The following is an 18,041-nucleotide window of genomic DNA, read 5'->3' as shown; positions in this document are numbered from 1 at the left end:
GTGGTGGGTGGTGAAGGGGGCACCTGTGGCAAAACGGATTGCTGAGTGGTGGAGTGTGTCCAGTTTTCTGAGGGTGGTCTTAGATGCCATTTTATAAATTATATCGCCGTAGTCAAATAGAGGAAGGATGGTCATTTTCACAAGGGTGAGTTTGGCAGAGTGTGTGAAGGAGGCCTTGTTTCGATACAGGAAACCCAGTCTAGCTTTGACTTTAGCCAGAAGGTTATTGATATGTATATTAAATGAGAGAGATGAGTCCAACCAGAAGCCAAGGTATTTGTAGGAGCTGACAAACTCCAGCTCTGAGCCATCAGCACTGTAGATGTTGGGGGGGCTGGGGATGATGAGGTTTTTCCGGTCAAACAGCATACATTTGGTTTTTTTGGAGTTGAGGAGCAGATGGAGGTTGTGGAAAGACTGTTGGATGGAGGTGAGGCTTAGTTGAAGAGTGGATACAGCAGAGTGGAGTGAAGGACCAGCTGAATATAAGATGGTATCATCAGCATACAGATGAATCCTGGAATTTCCTGCAGCTTTGGCTACATCGTTAATATAAATGGAGAACAAAATAGGGCCTAAGATGGAGCCTTGAGGCACACCTTTAGAGATGGTAAGAGGTTCAGACATGATGTTTTCGGTCTTCACCCGCTGGACACGACCAGCCAAGTAGCTAGCAAACCAGTTGCAACATCTACTGGACAAGCCAATGCTGGTAAGTCTATGCAGGAGAATGTTATGGTTGACCGAGTCAAAAGCCTTGGCTAGATCTATAAAGGCAGCTACACAAGTCTGTTTGTTGTCCATGGCGGAGATGACATCATCAAGGACCTTTAGTGTAGCGGTGGTACATCCGTGGCCTTTCCTAAACCCAGACTGCAGGTCAGACAAAATATGATTTAAGTCAATGAAGTGAATTAGTTGTTTATGTACCAGTTTCTCTAAGACTTTGGCCAAACAGGGCAAGATGGAAATCGGCCTGTAGCAGTTCGGGTCAGAGCCAGAGCCTCTTTTAAAGAGGGGGAGAATCGTAGCCGACTTCCAGTCAAGGGGGAAAACAGACAAATGAAATGACAGGTTAAACAGTCTTGACAGTGTGTCTGTACCTGTGTGTGTGTGTACCTGTGTGTGTGTGTGTGTGTCTGTGTGTGTGTACCTGTTTGTGAGTGTGCGTACCTGTGTGTGTGTGTGTCTGTGTGTGTGTATTTTTTTTTTTTGTGGATTTTATACACTTTATTAATCCCCGAGGGGAAATGTCTTCACTACAGCAGGGGGCTCTCAGGGGGGCTCTCAGGGGGAGCTGCTGCAGCAGGCTGCCACTAGCGCGGCGCCAGGTAACCTGACCTGAGGTGCATGTTTTTGGATGATGGGAGGAAGCCGGAGAACCCGGAGAGAACCCACGCAAGCACAGGGAGAACATGCAAACTCCGCACAGAAAGGCCCAGGACCGGATTCAAACCCAGAACCTTTTTGCTGTGAGGCGACAGTGCTAACCACTGCACCACGTACCTGTGTGTGAGTGTACCTGTGTGTGTGTGTGTGTACCTGTTTGTGAGTGTGTGTGTGTGTGTGTGTGTGTGTGTGTGTGTGTGTGTGTGTGTGTGTGTGTGTGTGTGTGTGTACCTGTGTGTGTACCTGTGTGTGTGTGTCCTGACTTGGAGGACCTGTCCCTCAGGCCGATCCGTTCTGACACCAGTCCCTGGACACTCACCAGCTCTGAACTGAAACAGATGAGAAGTGTTCATGGAAGCTGCAGTTCCTCCGACAGCCAGAGGGGGCGACTGACCAGTTTACCTGCAGTCAGCCACCTCAGAGACGGACAGGACAGCAGGAGACAGACGCTGAACCTGCAGAGACACAGTTTAAACACACTCCGGGTCCTGGAGATAAACAGCACAGGTCCTCACAGGGACACAAACACCTGTTACCTGTCTGAAGGTGTGCACCAGCAGTGGGCGTGTCAAAGTGTGGAACCTCCAATCAGATCTGACCTGAAGGGTGGAGTCAGTGTGGAGCTCCACCCCGCTCCGCCCAGAAACTCTACAGCCAATCAAAACACTTGGATCCTGATGGACAGACACATGGACCAATCAGCTGCCAGCAGTTTCACATTAAGATCTCGTTTATCTTCTAAATTAAGTTTACATAGTTTCACTTCGTTAACCTGACGGACCCGCACCTCTGTGGCCCCTCCCCTCAGTGACATCATCACAGGTGTCTCTACCTGAGTGTTGGCAGCGATGAGTCTGTAGAAACGTCCCAGCTGGAGGACGGGGAACCATCGACAGGACACACCTGTGAACAGCACCACCACCTTGTCCCCGCCCTCTCTCTCTGCCTCTCGGTCTGTCATTGGTTCGTTTTTTGGGTCCCGCCCCCAGCTGACCACTGGACCAATCACAGTAGCTCGGACCGAGAAGCTCATCCTCAGCCCCGCCTCTTCTTCCTTTAATCCCTCCCCCGTGTTCCTCCAAGTCACACCCTCCTTCTGCTCTACCCTGATCACCATGGAGACACAGGGCCAGGGGCCGCCGCCCACAGAGCCTGTTGTCACGGTAACAGAGGAGGCAGAGACATCTGCTTCTTCTTCTCTTCTTCTCTTCCTCCCTGTGGCCTCCTCTTCTTCTTCTACTGTCTCTTTACTCGCAGTGACATCACCTCCTGAGTCCTCCCCCTTTTGATGCAGATGTGTTGCCATGGTGACAGATGGACTCAGAATGTGGACATGGTCCAGAGAAAACTGCAGGTAAACTCTGTCAGACACACACAGATTACAAGGTGTGTGTGTGTGTGTGTGTGTGTGTGTGTGTGTGTGTGTGTGTGTGTGTGTGTGTGTGTGTGTGTGTGTGCGTGAGAGAGTGTGAGTGTGTGTGTGTGTGTGTGTGCATGAGAGAGTGTGAGTGTGCGTGTGAGTGAGAGTGTGTGTGTGTGTGTGTGTGTGTGTGTGTGTGTGCGTGCGTGCGTGCGTGCGTGCTTGCGTGCGCGTGTGTGTGTGTGTGTACCTGCAGTGTTTGTGTGTGATGAACCTGTCCTGGTCCAGGTGTTGGATGGAGGGGAAATCTGATTGAAGGAATCTCTCCATTACCATGGTGAACTGCAGGACACACACCAGACAACCTGCAACACACACGTTATTTTAGACTGCAGTCTGTGACCTGTGTGTGTGTGTGTGTGTGTGTGTGTGTGTGTGTGTGTGTGTGTGTGTGTGTGTGTGTGTGTGTGTGTGTGTGTGTGTGTGTGTACCTATCCAGGCGGTGTTGAAGGACGCCCTCTGACCTCCCTCATCCTCCTGGCTGGTTTCCGTGACGACACAGGCCACTCCCCCCGTGGCGTCTGTGAGCTGCAGAGTGTGTCTGAACTCTGACCTGTGAGATGGAAGCTGCAACACGCCGACCAGCAGCAGGGGGCGCCGCCTGCAGGGCAGCACACAGGGCACACTTAACACACCACTCTGTGACCAGCAGGGGGCGCCGCCTGCAGGGCAGCACACAGGGCACACTTTACATGTCACACGTCTGTGTCACCTGACACCGTCTCCTGTCCCCATGTCAGAGGACGCAGTCCTGCAGGACCAGGACAGGGACGAGTTGATCTGGGACCTGGTCAGACCGGATCCATCAGGGGACAGAAGAGACCTCAGAGACACCGAAGACCAGCAGTCCACCTGCAGGAACCCAAGGAGCTCCGAGACACTGAGGACCTGATGGACAGACGCATCCACCGAGTACTGCAGGGACACAGAGGACATGAAGGACTCAGAGGACATGAAGGACTCAGAGCAGTAGGGGACAGTGACAGGTGTGGATGTCTACCTGTGTCAGAGGACAGGTGTGGAGTTTGTCCAACATCTCTGAGTAGATGTCTCTCCGTCCCCGTCCTCGTTGTGTCCTCAGCATCTCCATCAGTCTCCAGGACAACACACACACACACTGCAGGCTGGGGACCAGGCTGAGACGGGGACAGAGAGACACACGTCTTCAGCCAATCAGACGGGCAGGACAGTGTCCAATCACAGACGAGGAGACAGGTGGGATGCCCTCACCTGTGCGAGAGCTGCGAGCTCAGATGACACGCCCACAGGTACTCGGACACGCCCCTGTTTGTCTGCAGTAGTAACCGTGGCAACGCTCCGTCACCTGGACAGCGGGGGGAGCGCGGAGCCCCGCCCACCCTGCTGAAGGCCGTGACCCTCAGGCTGGAGCGCAGGCAGGCGCAAAGCATGCTGGGAGGGAAGTCGGGACAGGGCCGGAACAGGAAGTGGACATGATGCAGCTGCAGAGGATGATCAACAAAACATTATTAATCACAGGACAGACCAATCACAGACCAATCACAGATCAATCACAGACCAATCACAGATCAATCACAGATCACTGGAGCTCTGACCGACTCACCTCCACCTGGTCTCCTGCTCTCAGGCTCCGCCCCAACGCCGGCTGGTAGGCCAGACACAGACCCACTTTTCCGTCAAGCACGTACAGCCCCGCCCCTTCACTCACCACCTCAGTCACTGTGCCCTATCAGAGGAGAGGGGCGGGGCTTAGCACACAGTAAATACAAAATGCTGACAGCCAATCAGAGCTCAGAGTCCCCTCACCTGGTAACTAATGACTCTGGACTCCTTCAGCCTCACACCTGATTGGATGACGTACCCCTCAGGCTCCGCCTCCTCACAGTCCTCATCATCAGCATGTGACATCATCAGCAGGGGCGTGTCCGGTTGTGAGTGTGTGTCTTCAGGAGTGTGTGTGTGTTCCTGTGTCAGTGTGTAGTTGGTGTGTATCTCTGAGCGCTCCGTCACACACAGGATGTTGTTTCCTCGCCAGCCTCGCAGGACACACACACGCAGAGCCGTCACACACACACTCTGACCAACACACACACACCGAGACCAGCTGAGCCTGCTGACGTCCTGCAGACACACAGAGACAGACAGAGAGAGAGAGACAGAGAGACAGACAGAGACACGGAGACAGACAGACAGACAGAGAAAGACAGACAGAGACAGACACAGACTGACAGAGAGACAGACAGAGAGACAGAGACAGACAGACAGACAGAGATAGATAGACAGACAGACAGACAGACAGAGAGAGACAGAGACACAGATAGACAGAGAGACAGACACACAGAGACAGACAGACAGAGAGACAGAGACAGACAGACAGACAGACAGAGACAGACAGGTCAGAGAGACAGACAGGTCAGAGACAGACAGACAGGTCAGAAACCCCCCCCCCTCTCCGGTGTGTGTCCTACCTTGACGAGGACCACCAGTGTGTGTGATCCGTCCCTCAGTGTGAAGCAGAAGAAGGTTGTTCCTGCGACCACCAGCAGAGGGCACACCGAGCCCACCTGCCCGGACACCGACACCCGCTGACCTTTGACCCTGGGATGGACAGACAGATCAGACGCAGCTCACACACAGTCGGAGGTCAGAGGTCACGTGGCCCACCTGTTGTTCAGTAACCCTGCAGCCGCTCTGACTCCCACCGCTCTGCCAAGCCCCGCCCCTCCTGCAGCACCGGCAGCCAATCCCTGCTCAGGACACAGACACAGCAGCACAGGAGAGCCAATCAGCTCCACGCAGCCTCCAGCCTCCCTGAGCAGCCCCGAGGCATCATGGGGGATGTAGTTCCAGTGAGGCAGGAAGACGGGATGATTGAGCCATGAAGGACAGGGAGACAGGCACTGTAGAGACAGACAGGTGAGACAGAGACAGGTAAGACAGAGACAGGTGAGAGACAGACAGGGGAACTTTTCAGTGAGTATCATGTCACTCACACTCTGTGACCCACCTCACACCTGACGCTGCCGCTGCTGTCCGTCAGCCTCCACTCTCCGCCCCGCCCCTCTGTCAGACAGCCAATCAGCAGCAGGTTGACCCGCTGCAGGGCCCGCTGTCCAGGCAGAGAGAGCTCCGCCTCCCTCTCCCACGCTCGCTGCTGATTGGTGCTCCAGGACAGGTTACTGACGCAGGCCAGGTGCTGCTGGGAGACGAGCTGGGAGACAGACAGCAGCCTGTGGACAGACAGCAGGACACGTATGACCGTGACGTCATGTAGTGTGATCTGTGACTGTGATGATGTCAGCAGGTGTGCAGGTGTACCTGTAGCTGACAGGTAAACTGTGTGTGACACACATCTTCTCCTGGATCTTCTGCACTGCACACACACTGAGCTGACACACACCTGAAACACAACAACACACACCTGAAACACAACAACACACACACCTGAAACACAACAACACACACCTAAAACACAACAACACACACACCTGAAACACAAAACACACACCTAAAACACAACAACACACACACCTGAAACACAAACAACAACACAGCTGAAACACAACAACACACATAAACAACAACAACACACAGCTGAAACACAACAACACACAAACAACAACAACAACAACACACAGCTGAAACACAACACACACATAAACAACAACACATACAAGCAACAAGGACATAAGCAAAGATGGTAACAAACACATCAACAACAACAAATATTGAGGATCTCTGTTCTGTTTCACTGAGAAATAAAATGTTTATTTAATTAAAGAACCAACAGAAGATCTGTGATTAAAGACGTATTATCATCTGATTGGATGACTGACCTGTCAATAAGCCGTCAGCAGGATGGGCGGGGCCACAGCTCAGGTCTGTCAGGTGTTGAGTGATGAAGTTGAAGATGTTCTTCAGCCACGCTGACTCCTGCAGCAGATCAAAGTGAGTGATCAGTGATCAATGAAGTCAAACATATCTATCACATGACGAGCCGCTGGAACTCAAAACATTAGACACGTGTGTCAGGAACTTCACTTTATGTTGTGATAACGCTGCAGCCTGCGGCGGCACGTGGAAGACACGTGAGCCGGACTGAAGAGGACACCTGTGTCCGTGTGGACCCGCCTCAGGTGTCCTCCTGTCGGGTCTCTGTCCCCGCTCACACCTCAAAACACGTTAAATCGGAACATTTCTGATCGGACTTCCTGCACTGATGTCGCGGCTACACTGAAGAGCGGGAGTTTACTGACGGCCTCGGAGCTGGGCGCGAACCGGGCCAGGAACCGCTGCAGGGGGTCCATGTCCTCCGGGTCCGGTTTAGTTTTAGTCCGGGTGCCTGATCCTCTGGAGGTCCCGCTGAAACTCTTCAAACTGCTTCCTGTAGGAACCTCGTTCTTCTTCTGCTTCTTCTTCTTCTGCTGCTACTGTTGCTGCTGCTTCTTCTGCTTCGTCTTTACTGGGAGGTCGCAGCTGCAGCGCGCCCCCTGCTGTCGGACTGAGGAGGTGCTCCGAATTAAAGATCGATGAGTAAAATCAATCAGTACAGTTCACCGTGATCCTGACCTGCATCAGACCACATCAGAGACACCTGTCCCTATCTCTCACCTGTCCCTGTCTCACACCTGTCCATGTCTCTCACCTGTCCCTGCCTCACACCTGTCCCTGTCTCTCACCTGTCCCTGTCTCACATCTGTCCCTGTCTCTCACCTGTCCCTGTCTCACACCTGTCCCTGTCTCTCACTTGTCCCTGTCTCACACCTGTCCATGTCTCTCACCTGTCCCTGTCTCACATCTGTCCCTGTCTCTCACCTGTCCGTCTCTCACTTGTCCCTGTCTAACACCTGTCCATGTCTCTCACCTGTCCCTGTCTCTCACCTGTCCCTGTCTCACACCTGTCCATGTATCTCACCTGTCCCTTTCTCACACCTGTCCATGTCTCTCACCTGTCCGTCGCACATCTCTCCCTGTCTCTCACCTATCCCTGTCTCACACCTGTCCATGTCTCTCACCTGTCCCTGTCGCACATCTGTCCCTGTCTCACACCTGTCCCTGTCTCTCACCTGTCCACGTTTCTGATGGACACATGAAGCAGCTTCATCACAGATCAAAGGCCTCCAACTGTCCTGTCAGAAGGATGTCTGTCTCAGAGGACAGAGACATGAACAGGTGCGAAGACTGATGAGATGAGGAGCAGTGGAACGTCTTGCAGGGAGAACCCGGTTCTCCGAGAGGAGAACAGAGACGTTGGGATGATTTGTCCTCAGAACATCTTCCATCTGGAGGACAGCCCAGTCTCATCGAGGCTCCGCCCCTTTTCTACCAAATACCTGCAGTTCTTTTGATCCGCCCCTTCAAGTTAACTTCCTGTCTCTTTCAAATTAAAAGCCCTTCACGATTCAGCAGCCAGAAACTCCTCATATCTTAACCAGGCTTTTATTGCGAAACATTTCTGACTGAAATCAGAAAACAAGACTTTAGATAAGTACACAATGTAAACAACAACAACAACAACAAACAGAACAGGACGTGTTAAATCTGCTGAGTGTGTTTGTGTCACTGAACATGTTTGTTTGTTCTTCTGTCATGCATCAACATGTTCTTCTCATGTTTCGACAACACGGATCCTCCTGGTTCTGATCCAAACGGATCACTTCAACAGGTGCTGTGTTCTGATTATAAAACCTGTCTGTCTTCATCAGTAAATTAAGCTGCTGCTGATCTCTGAGTCTGGAAATGGGATCGTCTGTTTTAGACTTCATGTTGATGAAACAGTTCGTCTGATGCTGCAAGACCAACACAAATGTTTTCAACAGAATTCAACTGAAACGTTTTATTGACCATGAAATATTTGCTGATTGATTTCCAGCTGATTGATTCATGTAATCGATGATTATAGTGATAATTCAGTCACATCATACAAAAACACTTCTCTTACACAACGTCCTTCTTCATCCCTCCGCTGCTCTGTCGCCCCTCCTCCACCTCTTCACCGATTGGTCAGTAAACTTGACATACACAGATTCTATCCAATCACGTGCAGGTATACCAGCTGGCCACACCCTGTTGTAAGTGTAGAATTCCCGCCCTGGTGGCGGCGCCGGGTGGGCGGAACCGTGGCGGGACGGCTTTGACTTGCGGTCCCTTCAACCAATCACAGGCGAGTATCGAGACGATCTCCGCCCAAGTTGGCCCGCCATGTTCCCGCCCTCTGAATAGGAAAGACCAACGGGGGCGGGGCCATGGGCGGGGCCGGGGGCGGGGCCGGGCTCGAGCTCGACCCAGTTTGAAAGTGAACCAACGGCTGCAGTCGCAGTTTCAGCCCCCAAACAACAACAAGAAGCCCGAGAACCGTCAGAGCCGAGACCCGGTCCCAGTCTGCTTCACCTGTAGCCGGCCCTCCTGAAGAGTGAGTACCCCTGGCCGTCCTCGCATGGTGGGACTGGGGTCAGATTAGTGTGTTTTAACCTCGAAAAATGAACTGGCTTTGGTTTGCCGGGTGTTTCTTCCCCTCGGAACCGGCGGTGAAAGGTTTAATGAATGAGGCTGGAAAAGGACTAAAATGGCCGCTGTGGCGGTCAGAACGAGGCGGCGGTGGGAGCCGTTGTCTCTCCGCAGCCTCCGTGTTGCGCTCCGGGGACTGATCCCGACTGTTGTTGTAAACACGAAACGCCCATTTCGGAGTATGAATGCCAGGAAATAGCCTCGTCCCGTCAATACACCGCAGACCTCTCCGGGGCATAGCCGGAGCCCCTCGTTCAAAATGCGCAGATGTTGTCCTGACTCCATGTTTCCATTGCAGACGCGCTCGTTTGGCGCCAAAACGCCGCTGCGGTAAAATAAAGCCCGTAAACTCCAGGAAGTCTTGTGTCGTTATTAAACCGTCTCTGCAGGTCAGACGTGTTTCTGCGCCTGCTAGCCGGTTAGCCCGCTGCTAGTGAAGGGGGATGGGGCGGCTAGCTCCGCAGAGGGCGGGAAGCAAATGGTGGCCCATTGTTCTGTTAGCACGGCGAGGCTAACTGCAGCAGCCCGACACCTCCGTGAAGCGGCGGCTTTCTCCTCCACGACTCACTGACCTCCACTCACCGGCGGAGAGGAGGAGCCGGGCTCCGGTGGCACGGCCCGTACTGCACCCGAACTAAGAGGGTGCCGCCCGGGTCTGCGGGCCTCCGAGCTCCCCGGCAGAGAAAATGGATCCCATCCCTGGTCTCTTTGTTGTTCAGCATCAGCCTCAGTCAGCCCGCGGAGGAGCCGCTGCTTCACCGGGACGCGCCGGACCTCCGTCCGAGGAGGCGCGGAGAGAGCCGGCGGCCTTTACCCCCAAAACAGTTTCATAAAAAACATTTAAAATGTTACAATCGGAACAAAAACAAGACGCAGTTTAAAGGTCAATCCACCCAAAACACACCGATTTAATTCATGTGAAGAACTCATCACGGATCAATGACTGAGTTTTCATTGATCCGTGTTCAGGTGGTCCACATATTGATCTGAACACATCACTGATCATCAGCTGTTGGTTATTGATCAATGTTTCCAGGTGTTTGTGACACCTGCTGCTCCTTCAGGTGATCACACTGAACTTCATGCAAAATGAGACATTTACTAAATTTCCCCTTGTGGATTAATAAAGTATCTATTATCATATATCTATATTATATATTTATTATATATCTATTATCATATATCTATCTATTATCATATATCTATCTATTATCATATATCTATATTATATATTTATTATATATATATCTATTATCATATATCTATCTATTATATATCTATTATCATATATCTATCTATTATATATCTATTATTATATATCTATTATCATATATCTATCTATACAGCTATTATCATCTATATATCTATTATCATAGATCTATTATCATATATCTATCTATACATCTATTATCATATATCTATCTATATATCTATTATCATATATCTATTATCATATCTATATATCTATTATCTATACATTTATCATCTATCTATTATCTATCTATACATCTGTTATCTATTTTCATATATCTATACATCTATCTCTATACATCTGTTATCTATTATCATATATCTATCTATTATCTATACATCTATCATCTATCTATACATCTATTATCATATATCTATCTATTATACATCTATATATCTATTATCTATACATCTATTATCTATTATTATATATCTATTATTATATATCTTTCTATCTATTATATATCTATCTATATTATCTATCTATATATCTATTATATATATATATCTATTATCTATACATCTATTATCTATTATTATATATCTATCTATTATCTATACATCTATTATCTATTATTATATATCTATTATCTATACATCTATTATCTATTATTATATATCTATTATCTATTATTATCTATATTATATATCTATTATCTATTATTATATATATCTATTATCTATACATCTATTATCTATCTATCTATTATCCATCATTCCGTCTACACGGAGATGTGAGGACCGTTTCTGTTGGAGGTTTTAAATTGAGTTTCTGTCACGACTAACTCGCCCTCCTCTTCATCAGGCCGCCACCATGATGCGAAAAGACGTGAACAAGCCGAAGGGGAAGACATCGGCGTACGCCTTCTTCGTCCAGACGTGTCGAGAGGAACATCGCAAGAAGAACCCAGAGCAGTCGGTGAACTTCGCTGAGTTCTCCAAGAAGTGCTCCGAGAGATGGAAGGTGAGACAGGTGGACTGTAGACCAGGTCCAAGGTCTGGTGATGATGGTGGTGGTGGTGATGAAGATGATGGTGGTGGTGGTGGTGATGAAGATGATGGTGGTGGCGGTGGTGGTGGTGATGAAGATGATGATGGTGGTGGTGGTGGTGATGATGATGGTGGTGATGATGAAGATGATGGTGGTGGTGGTGATGATGAAGATGATGGTGGTGGTGGTGATGATGATGATGGTGGTGGTGGTGATGAAGATGGTGGTGATGATCGTGAAGGTGGTGGTGGTGGTGATGAAAATGGTGTTTCAGTCTGTGATCTGAGGTCAGGGGGTTAAAGGTCACCTGCTGTCTGAGTGTCTGTCCTCTGTCCTCAGGGTCTGACCCCCAGTGATAAGAAGTGCTTCGAGGACATGGCCAAGGCCGACAAGGTGCGCTACAACCGAGAGATGAGAGACTACGTCCCACCCAAGGGCTTCGGGAAGAGGGGCCGCAAGAGGAAAGACCCCAACGCTCCCAAAAGACCGCCGTAAGTTCTCCATGTCCATACATGTACCTACATGTCCACCAGGGTCCACCAGGGTCCATCATGGTCCATCATGGTCCATCATGGTCCATCATGGTCCACCAGGGTCCACCATGGTCCACCATGGTCCATCATGGTCCACCAGGGTCCACCAGGGTCCATCATGGTCTATCATGGTCCACCAGGGTCCACCAGAGTCCATCATGGTCCACCAGGGTCCATCATTGTCTATCATGGTCCACCAGGGTCCATCATGGTCTATCATGGTCCACCAGGGTCCATCATGGTCCACCAGGGTCCATCATTGTCTATCATGGTCCACCAGGGTCCATCATGGTCTATCATGGTCCACCAGGGTCCATCATGGTCCACCAGGGTCTCACTGGTTCACACACAGAACAGATCAGTGTGTTCAAGTATAATTTGATCAGATGATGTTTGTTTGACTGATCAGAGGAAACCCTCTAACCCAGTGGTTCTGAACCTTATTGGAGGTACTGAACCCTGCGAGCTTCATCAGTGCATTCACCGAACCCTTCGTAATTGGAAAAATAAAATATGATTTCTTCAAAACATAGGTATATATTTTATTAGTGCACAAAATGAACCATGCATCAGTTGCACACAAAATCACTGTGCAAAGAACAAAACCAACAAAACATGAATTTCACACAAAATCATAACTCAGTGAATATTTACTGCAAATCAATGTGACTTTTGCTGTTGCCTTTCAGATACAAGTTCAGACTCCCATCACGTTCCTCTTTACACGTGAATCCATATTGTACGTATTCGTCCAACCACTTTCTTTTTTTGCTCGACATGTTAGTATGAAGGGATTGAAAATCACAAATGGCGAACAACAACAGAGCGCAATGTGGCGTGATCAGCTGCAGCCAGTGATGGCCAAGCGCAGCACATCGAGCGCCCCGTTCGGTGTGAACGCAGCATAAGTTTTAGCTTTCTCCGTGCTTTTGGGCACGAATAATACCACCGTGGGCTGAATTGCCGTAGCACATCGAGCGCCTCCACCGTTCGGTGTGAACGCAGCATAAGTTTTAGCTTTCTCCGTGCTTTTTGGGCTACCCAAGCCATCGTAGGGCTACCCACGCCACCGTAGGGCTACCCACGCCACCGTAGGGCTACCCACGCCACCGTACCGTTATGCTGCGTTCACATCGAACGGGGCGCTCGGTGTGAACGCACCTTAAGGAATAGACGGTCATTAATTTTTAAAGCGGCGGCTCACTTCACCGCAGTGTGATTCATGGAACCCCTGAGAGTGATTCATTGAACCCCTGAGAGTGATTCATTGAACCCCTGAGAGTGATTCATTGAACCCCTGAGAGTGATTCATTGAACCCCTGAGAGTGATTCATTGAACCCCTGAGAGTGAACCCCTGGGGTTCGATCGAACCCAGGTTAAGAACCACTGCTCTAACCCGTCTCTGTGTCCCCTGCAGGTCTGCGTTCTTCGTCTTCTGCAGTGAGTACCGTCCCAGTGTGAAGCAGCAGTTTCCTGGTCTGTCTATAGGAGACTGTGCTAAGAAGCTCGGAGAGATGTGGAGCAAACTGTCTCAGTCTGAGAAGCTGCCGTACGAAGAGAAGGCCCAGAAACTCCGGGAGAAATATGACCGGGTGAGACACGGAGACAGACAGAACGGACACACAGACAGACAGACAGACAGGCAGACAGGACACACACAGACAGACAGACAGGCAGGCAGGCAGACAGACAGGCAGGCAGGCAGGCAGGACACACACAGACAGACAGACAGACAGACACACACACAGACAGGACACACACAGACAGACAGACAGGACACACACACAGACAGGACACACACAGACAGACAGACAGGACACACACAGACAGACAGACAGGACACACACACAGACAGGACACACGGACAGACAGACAGACAGACACACGGAGACAGACAGGACACACACAGACAGACAGACAGGACACACAGACAGACAGACAGGACACACACAGACAGACAGACAGGACACACAGACAGACAGACAGACAGACAACAACGTGAGCTCTCAGGACTTTGATCTCTACAAGTGTTGATTAGTAAATTCAGAGTTCCTGAAAGCAGCACAGTGATACACAGAGAGGATCAATAACCTTCATCAGGCAGGATCAATAACATGTTGGAGAACCCCGTTGCCATGGCGCCACTGTTCAGGTGGTTTGTGTTCTCTGGGTTTCAACAGACAGGAAACTGAAACAAAGTGACAAAGAGGGAAGAAGAAGAGCTCACAGACTAAAATACAGGGAGGGAAGGACAATGAGGGACAGGTGAAACTAATCAGGGGGCGGGGCCAACAATAATGCAAAGGACAGGAAGTGAGACAAGACAGACACAAGAGGTGAGTCATTTCAAAATCAAACAGGAAGCAGAAAAGCCAGACTGACCTGAAGACTAGAAAGCTGAAGTCCAACAAGAACAGAACCTCTGAAGGTCCAGCAGAACTCTGTGTTGACAGTCGGACTCCGGGGGACCGATTCATGGTGACACAAAGAAAACCCACCTGCTTGTTCTTTGCATCACGGTGCTGCATTCAGGAACCGTTCGATCATCCTCCTCCTGTTTATAACAGGACAAAGATGAGTCTTCATCTTACGGACTCTACTGAGCATGTGCAGTGACCTGTGACCTGTCCTAACTGTTTCCTGTCTGCGTGTCAGGACATGGTGGCGTACCGCGGCGGAGGCACGTACGCCAGGAACCCCGGATCCTCAGCTCAGGGAGGAGAGGAAGAGGAGGATGACGAAGGGGAAGACGAAGATGACGAGGAGGATGACGACGAGTAGAGACCAGCTGCAGCTGAGAGTGTGTGTGAGAGAGAGAGACAGGTAGGTGTGTGTGTTTCAGAGTGGACAGGAGGGGGCGGGGCTTCACAGCAGGTGCGTCCAGGTTAGAAACAGACGGAGCTGCGTCCTGTCACATGTCAGCGCACGTCTCCGAACACCGTCCCGTTACAGACACTAAGGTCCACCTGAGAGGACACGGAGACGTCCTGCTGCTGATTGTAGGGACATAAGAGGAAGACCAGAGACAGACAGGTGAGGCTGAAGGTAAGTCAGCTACCAGCCAATCAGGGCAGCTGCTTTGGGTCTGCGTAGTAACAGGGAGGGACAGGAAGCTGCAATGGTTTTTAACAGTCACCGATGTGTCACGTTAAATCAGACGTGTTCGTCCTCAGGCAGCTTCTGCTCCTCAGCTTTGTGTTGTTGATTTTATATGGAGTTACTACACAACAACAACAACAACAGATCACCTGTATCTCAGGTGAGTCTCAGTTCAGCTGGCTGTCTGCAGCGCAGGTAGATGTTGAAGACTCAACTCAGAAAGTAGCAGCTTCACCGGAGTCACAGGTCACTAGTGACCGACGTAGACGACAGCACAGTTAGTTATTAAAGACGTAGACTAACCGTCCTGAAGTCGTTAAAGACGTAGACTACAGGACGGTTATCATTATTAGTTATTAAAGACGTAGACTTCAGAACGGTTAGTTATTAAAGACGTAGACTACAGGACGGTTAGTTATTAAAGACGTAGACTACAGGACGGTTAGTTATTAAAGACGTAGACTTCAGGACGGTTAGTTATTAAAGACGTAGACTTCAGGACGGTTAGTTATTAAAGACGTAGACTACAGGACGGTTAGTTATTAAAGACGTAGACTTCAGAACGGTTAGTTATTAAAGACGTAGACTACAGGACGGTTAGTTATTAAAGACGTAGACTACAGGACGGTTAGTTATTAAAGACGTAGACTTCAGCACGGTTAGTTATTAAAGACGTAGACTTCAGGACGGTTAGTTATTAAAGACGTAGACTTCAGGACGGTTAGTTATTAAAGACGTAGACTTCAGCACGGTTAGTTATTAAAGACGTAGACTTCAGGACGGTTAGTTATTAAAGACGTAGACTTCAGCACGGTTAGTTATTAAAGACGTAGACTTCAGGACGGTTAGTTATTAAAGACGTAGACTACAGGACGGTTAGTTATTAAAGACGTAGACTACAGGACGGTTAGTTATTAAAGACGTAGACTTCAGGACGGTTAGTTATTAAAGACGTAGACTTCAGCACGGTTAGTTATTAAAGACGTAGACTACAGGACGGTTAGTTATTAAAGACGTAGACTACAGGACGGTTAGTTATTAAAGACGTAGACTTCAGCACGGTTAGTTATTAAAGACGTAGACTTCAGGACGGTTAGTTATTAAAGACGTAGACTTCAGCACGGTTAGTTATTAAAGACGTAGACTACAGGACGGTTAGTTATTAAAGACGTAGAAAGTCAGATGTGGACTCAGCCAGGTAGGACCTGTGACATCACCTGTAGCCAGGTCACATGACCAAAGTGAGCTTCAGCTGTTGGAGGAGGTGACTGACGATGTTCATCTGTTTCTGACGGGCAGGTCGCTCTGGAACACACACACAGGACAACAGAGTGTGTGAGAACAATGTGTGTGTTGCCTTTCAGTAACCTGTGTGTGTGTGTGTGTGTGTGTGTGTGTGTGTGTGTGTGTGTGTGTGTGTGTGTGTGTGTGTGTGTGTGTGTGTGTGTGTGTGTGTGAGGTCATCAGATGTTAAACTGTCCAACACCACAGGAAAGTCGAATTACCCCACACACTGTTACCATGGTTACCCCTGCACCCTCCCTTCCTCCTCATACCCACGTCATCCTGTGTTTCCATGGAAACCCCTCCCCCTTCCTTCTCTTCATCATCATCATCATGTTGTTGTTTTTTATTTTCTTACTGGAGTTTGTTTTTCTGTTGTTGTTCACTGTCAAAGTAGAAACTTCAACTTTTATAATAAAACGACCGACTGAGGCAAAAAAAAACACACTGAGAGAGTCTGTGTCCTCCTTCAGGTCCTTCTCCAGGTCCTCCTCCAGGTCTTCCTCCCGGAGGAGGAGCCTGTCCTCCTCCAAGTACAGTAGATATAATTACAGTAAAGGTAATTGTACTGTGTGTTTAACTGGACTTGGTCCGGTGTGCAGGATCTCCAGCTCCCAGCAGGGGGCGCAGTAATCCTGTTTACAGTCCCTCCAGTGCTGCATCACTTTTTATTTTCCTATTAAATCCCTGGATCAAAACGTCTCCCATGATGCATTGAGCTCCTTTGTAGTTTCTAAGTGTGGTCACAAGGTGGCAGCATTGTGAAGGACACCTGACAGTGTTGCTCGGTCTGGTTGTAGAGCACTCTCTGACCAGCAGGGGGCGCAGCGCTGGACGACTTCCTGCTGCTGCATAACTGCAACACTCACATGGAGAGTGCTTCAGCTTGTGTTCTCTGTGACGCTTCCATCTTCTTCGTAGATCAAAGACCTCGCAGAGCTTCGTCTCCATCCAGCCGCCTGACGGACTCACGCTGCTTCTCCAGAACACAGAGAACAAACTGACCCTCCAATACCTGACACCATCACATGGTCCTCCCACACATCCAAAACCAGGAAATGTATTCCTGTCTGTAGTCCTTCACCCTCTACCTCAGGGGTGTCAAACATACGGCCCGCGGGCCGGATCCGGCCCGCCAGGGGGTCCAGCTCGGCCCACCGGATGACTTTGCTAAGTGTGAAAATTACAGAAAGACATAAATTGCATTTCTATGAGAATATGGAGGTTTATGAGTACAAACGTTTTTGTTTTTTTTAATCGATCCAGTAATTGCTTCAAAAACAGCGTAAATGCGACGTCTGCTCCGGAGGAAGAAGCGCTCGCTGTGAGGGAATCTGCAGAGGAGAGCCGGGGCAGATAAACAGTGGCCTGATGTCTGAGTTTTTGGTCTTTATGGTTCTAGTTTATTGTAGAAAGACCTTAAAACAGGGTTTATCATCCAAAAACCTTCACCAATGATTTAAACAGAGAAATATTGTCGTTATTATTCTATGATTTTACTGGTCTGGACCACTTGAGATCAAAGTGGGCAGTATGTGGCCCCTTAACTAAAATGAGTTTGACACCCCTGCTCTACCTGCCCTGTAG

At 49.4% G+C, this 18,041-nt stretch overlaps 2 protein-coding genes across 2 annotated transcripts; one reads left to right on the top strand and one right to left on the bottom strand.

Moving 5' to 3' along the window:
- Positions 1-1,523: 1,523 nt before the first annotated feature.
- On the bottom strand, positions 1,524-7,211 carry ctc1 (CTS telomere maintenance complex component 1; the record flags this gene model as incomplete). The annotated part of the gene is made up of 17 exons (XM_069688605.1): positions 7,045-7,211; positions 6,625-6,721; positions 6,107-6,188; positions 5,796-6,018; positions 5,453-5,688; positions 5,257-5,386; positions 4,595-4,909; positions 4,392-4,514; positions 4,040-4,269; positions 3,810-3,945; positions 3,522-3,724; positions 3,241-3,410; positions 3,000-3,114; positions 2,222-2,750; positions 1,926-2,063; positions 1,792-1,844; positions 1,524-1,718 (listed from the first exon to the last, which is right to left on the bottom strand). Coding segments are annotated over exons 1-17 (3,026 nt in total), but the record flags the coding sequence as incomplete, so codon positions are not given.
- A 1,891-nt stretch (positions 7,212-9,102) lies between these two features.
- LOC138614977 (high mobility group protein B3-like) lies at positions 9,103-16,069 on the top strand. Its single transcript, XM_069688606.1, has 5 exons — positions 9,103-9,200; positions 11,352-11,510; positions 11,877-12,028; positions 13,489-13,663; positions 14,727-16,069. Exons 2-5 carry the CDS (start codon positions 11,361-11,363, stop codon positions 14,850-14,852), a joined length of 603 nt encoding a protein of 200 aa, XP_069544707.1. The 5' UTR covers positions 9,103-9,200; positions 11,352-11,360; the 3' UTR covers positions 14,853-16,069.
- The last annotated feature ends 1,972 nt before the right edge of the window (positions 16,070-18,041 follow it).

This window comes from Brachyistius frenatus, unplaced genomic scaffold (assembly GCF_029030835.1).
Source record: "Brachyistius frenatus isolate BFR_SWC_R1_liver_20210118 unplaced genomic scaffold, ASM2903083v1 Contig_647, whole genome shotgun sequence".
Classification (NCBI taxonomy): domain Eukaryota; kingdom Metazoa; phylum Chordata; class Actinopteri; family Embiotocidae; genus Brachyistius; species Brachyistius frenatus.
This window is presented reverse-complemented; position numbering and strand designations above follow the sequence as displayed.

Bases quoted from the DNA above. Each gene is read 5' to 3' on its own strand.
- LOC138614977 (XM_069688606.1), top strand. From the start codon at position 11,361: ATGATGCGAAAAGACGTGAACAAGCCGAAGGGGAAGACATCGGCGTAC. The intron at 11,511-11,876 runs GTGAGACAGGTG...CTCTGTCCTCAG, and splicing joins AGTGCTCCGAGAGATGGAAG to GGTCTGACCCCCAGTGATAA. The intron at 13,664-14,726 runs GTGAGACACGGA...TCTGCGTGTCAG, and splicing joins TCCGGGAGAAATATGACCGG to GACATGGTGGCGTACCGCGG.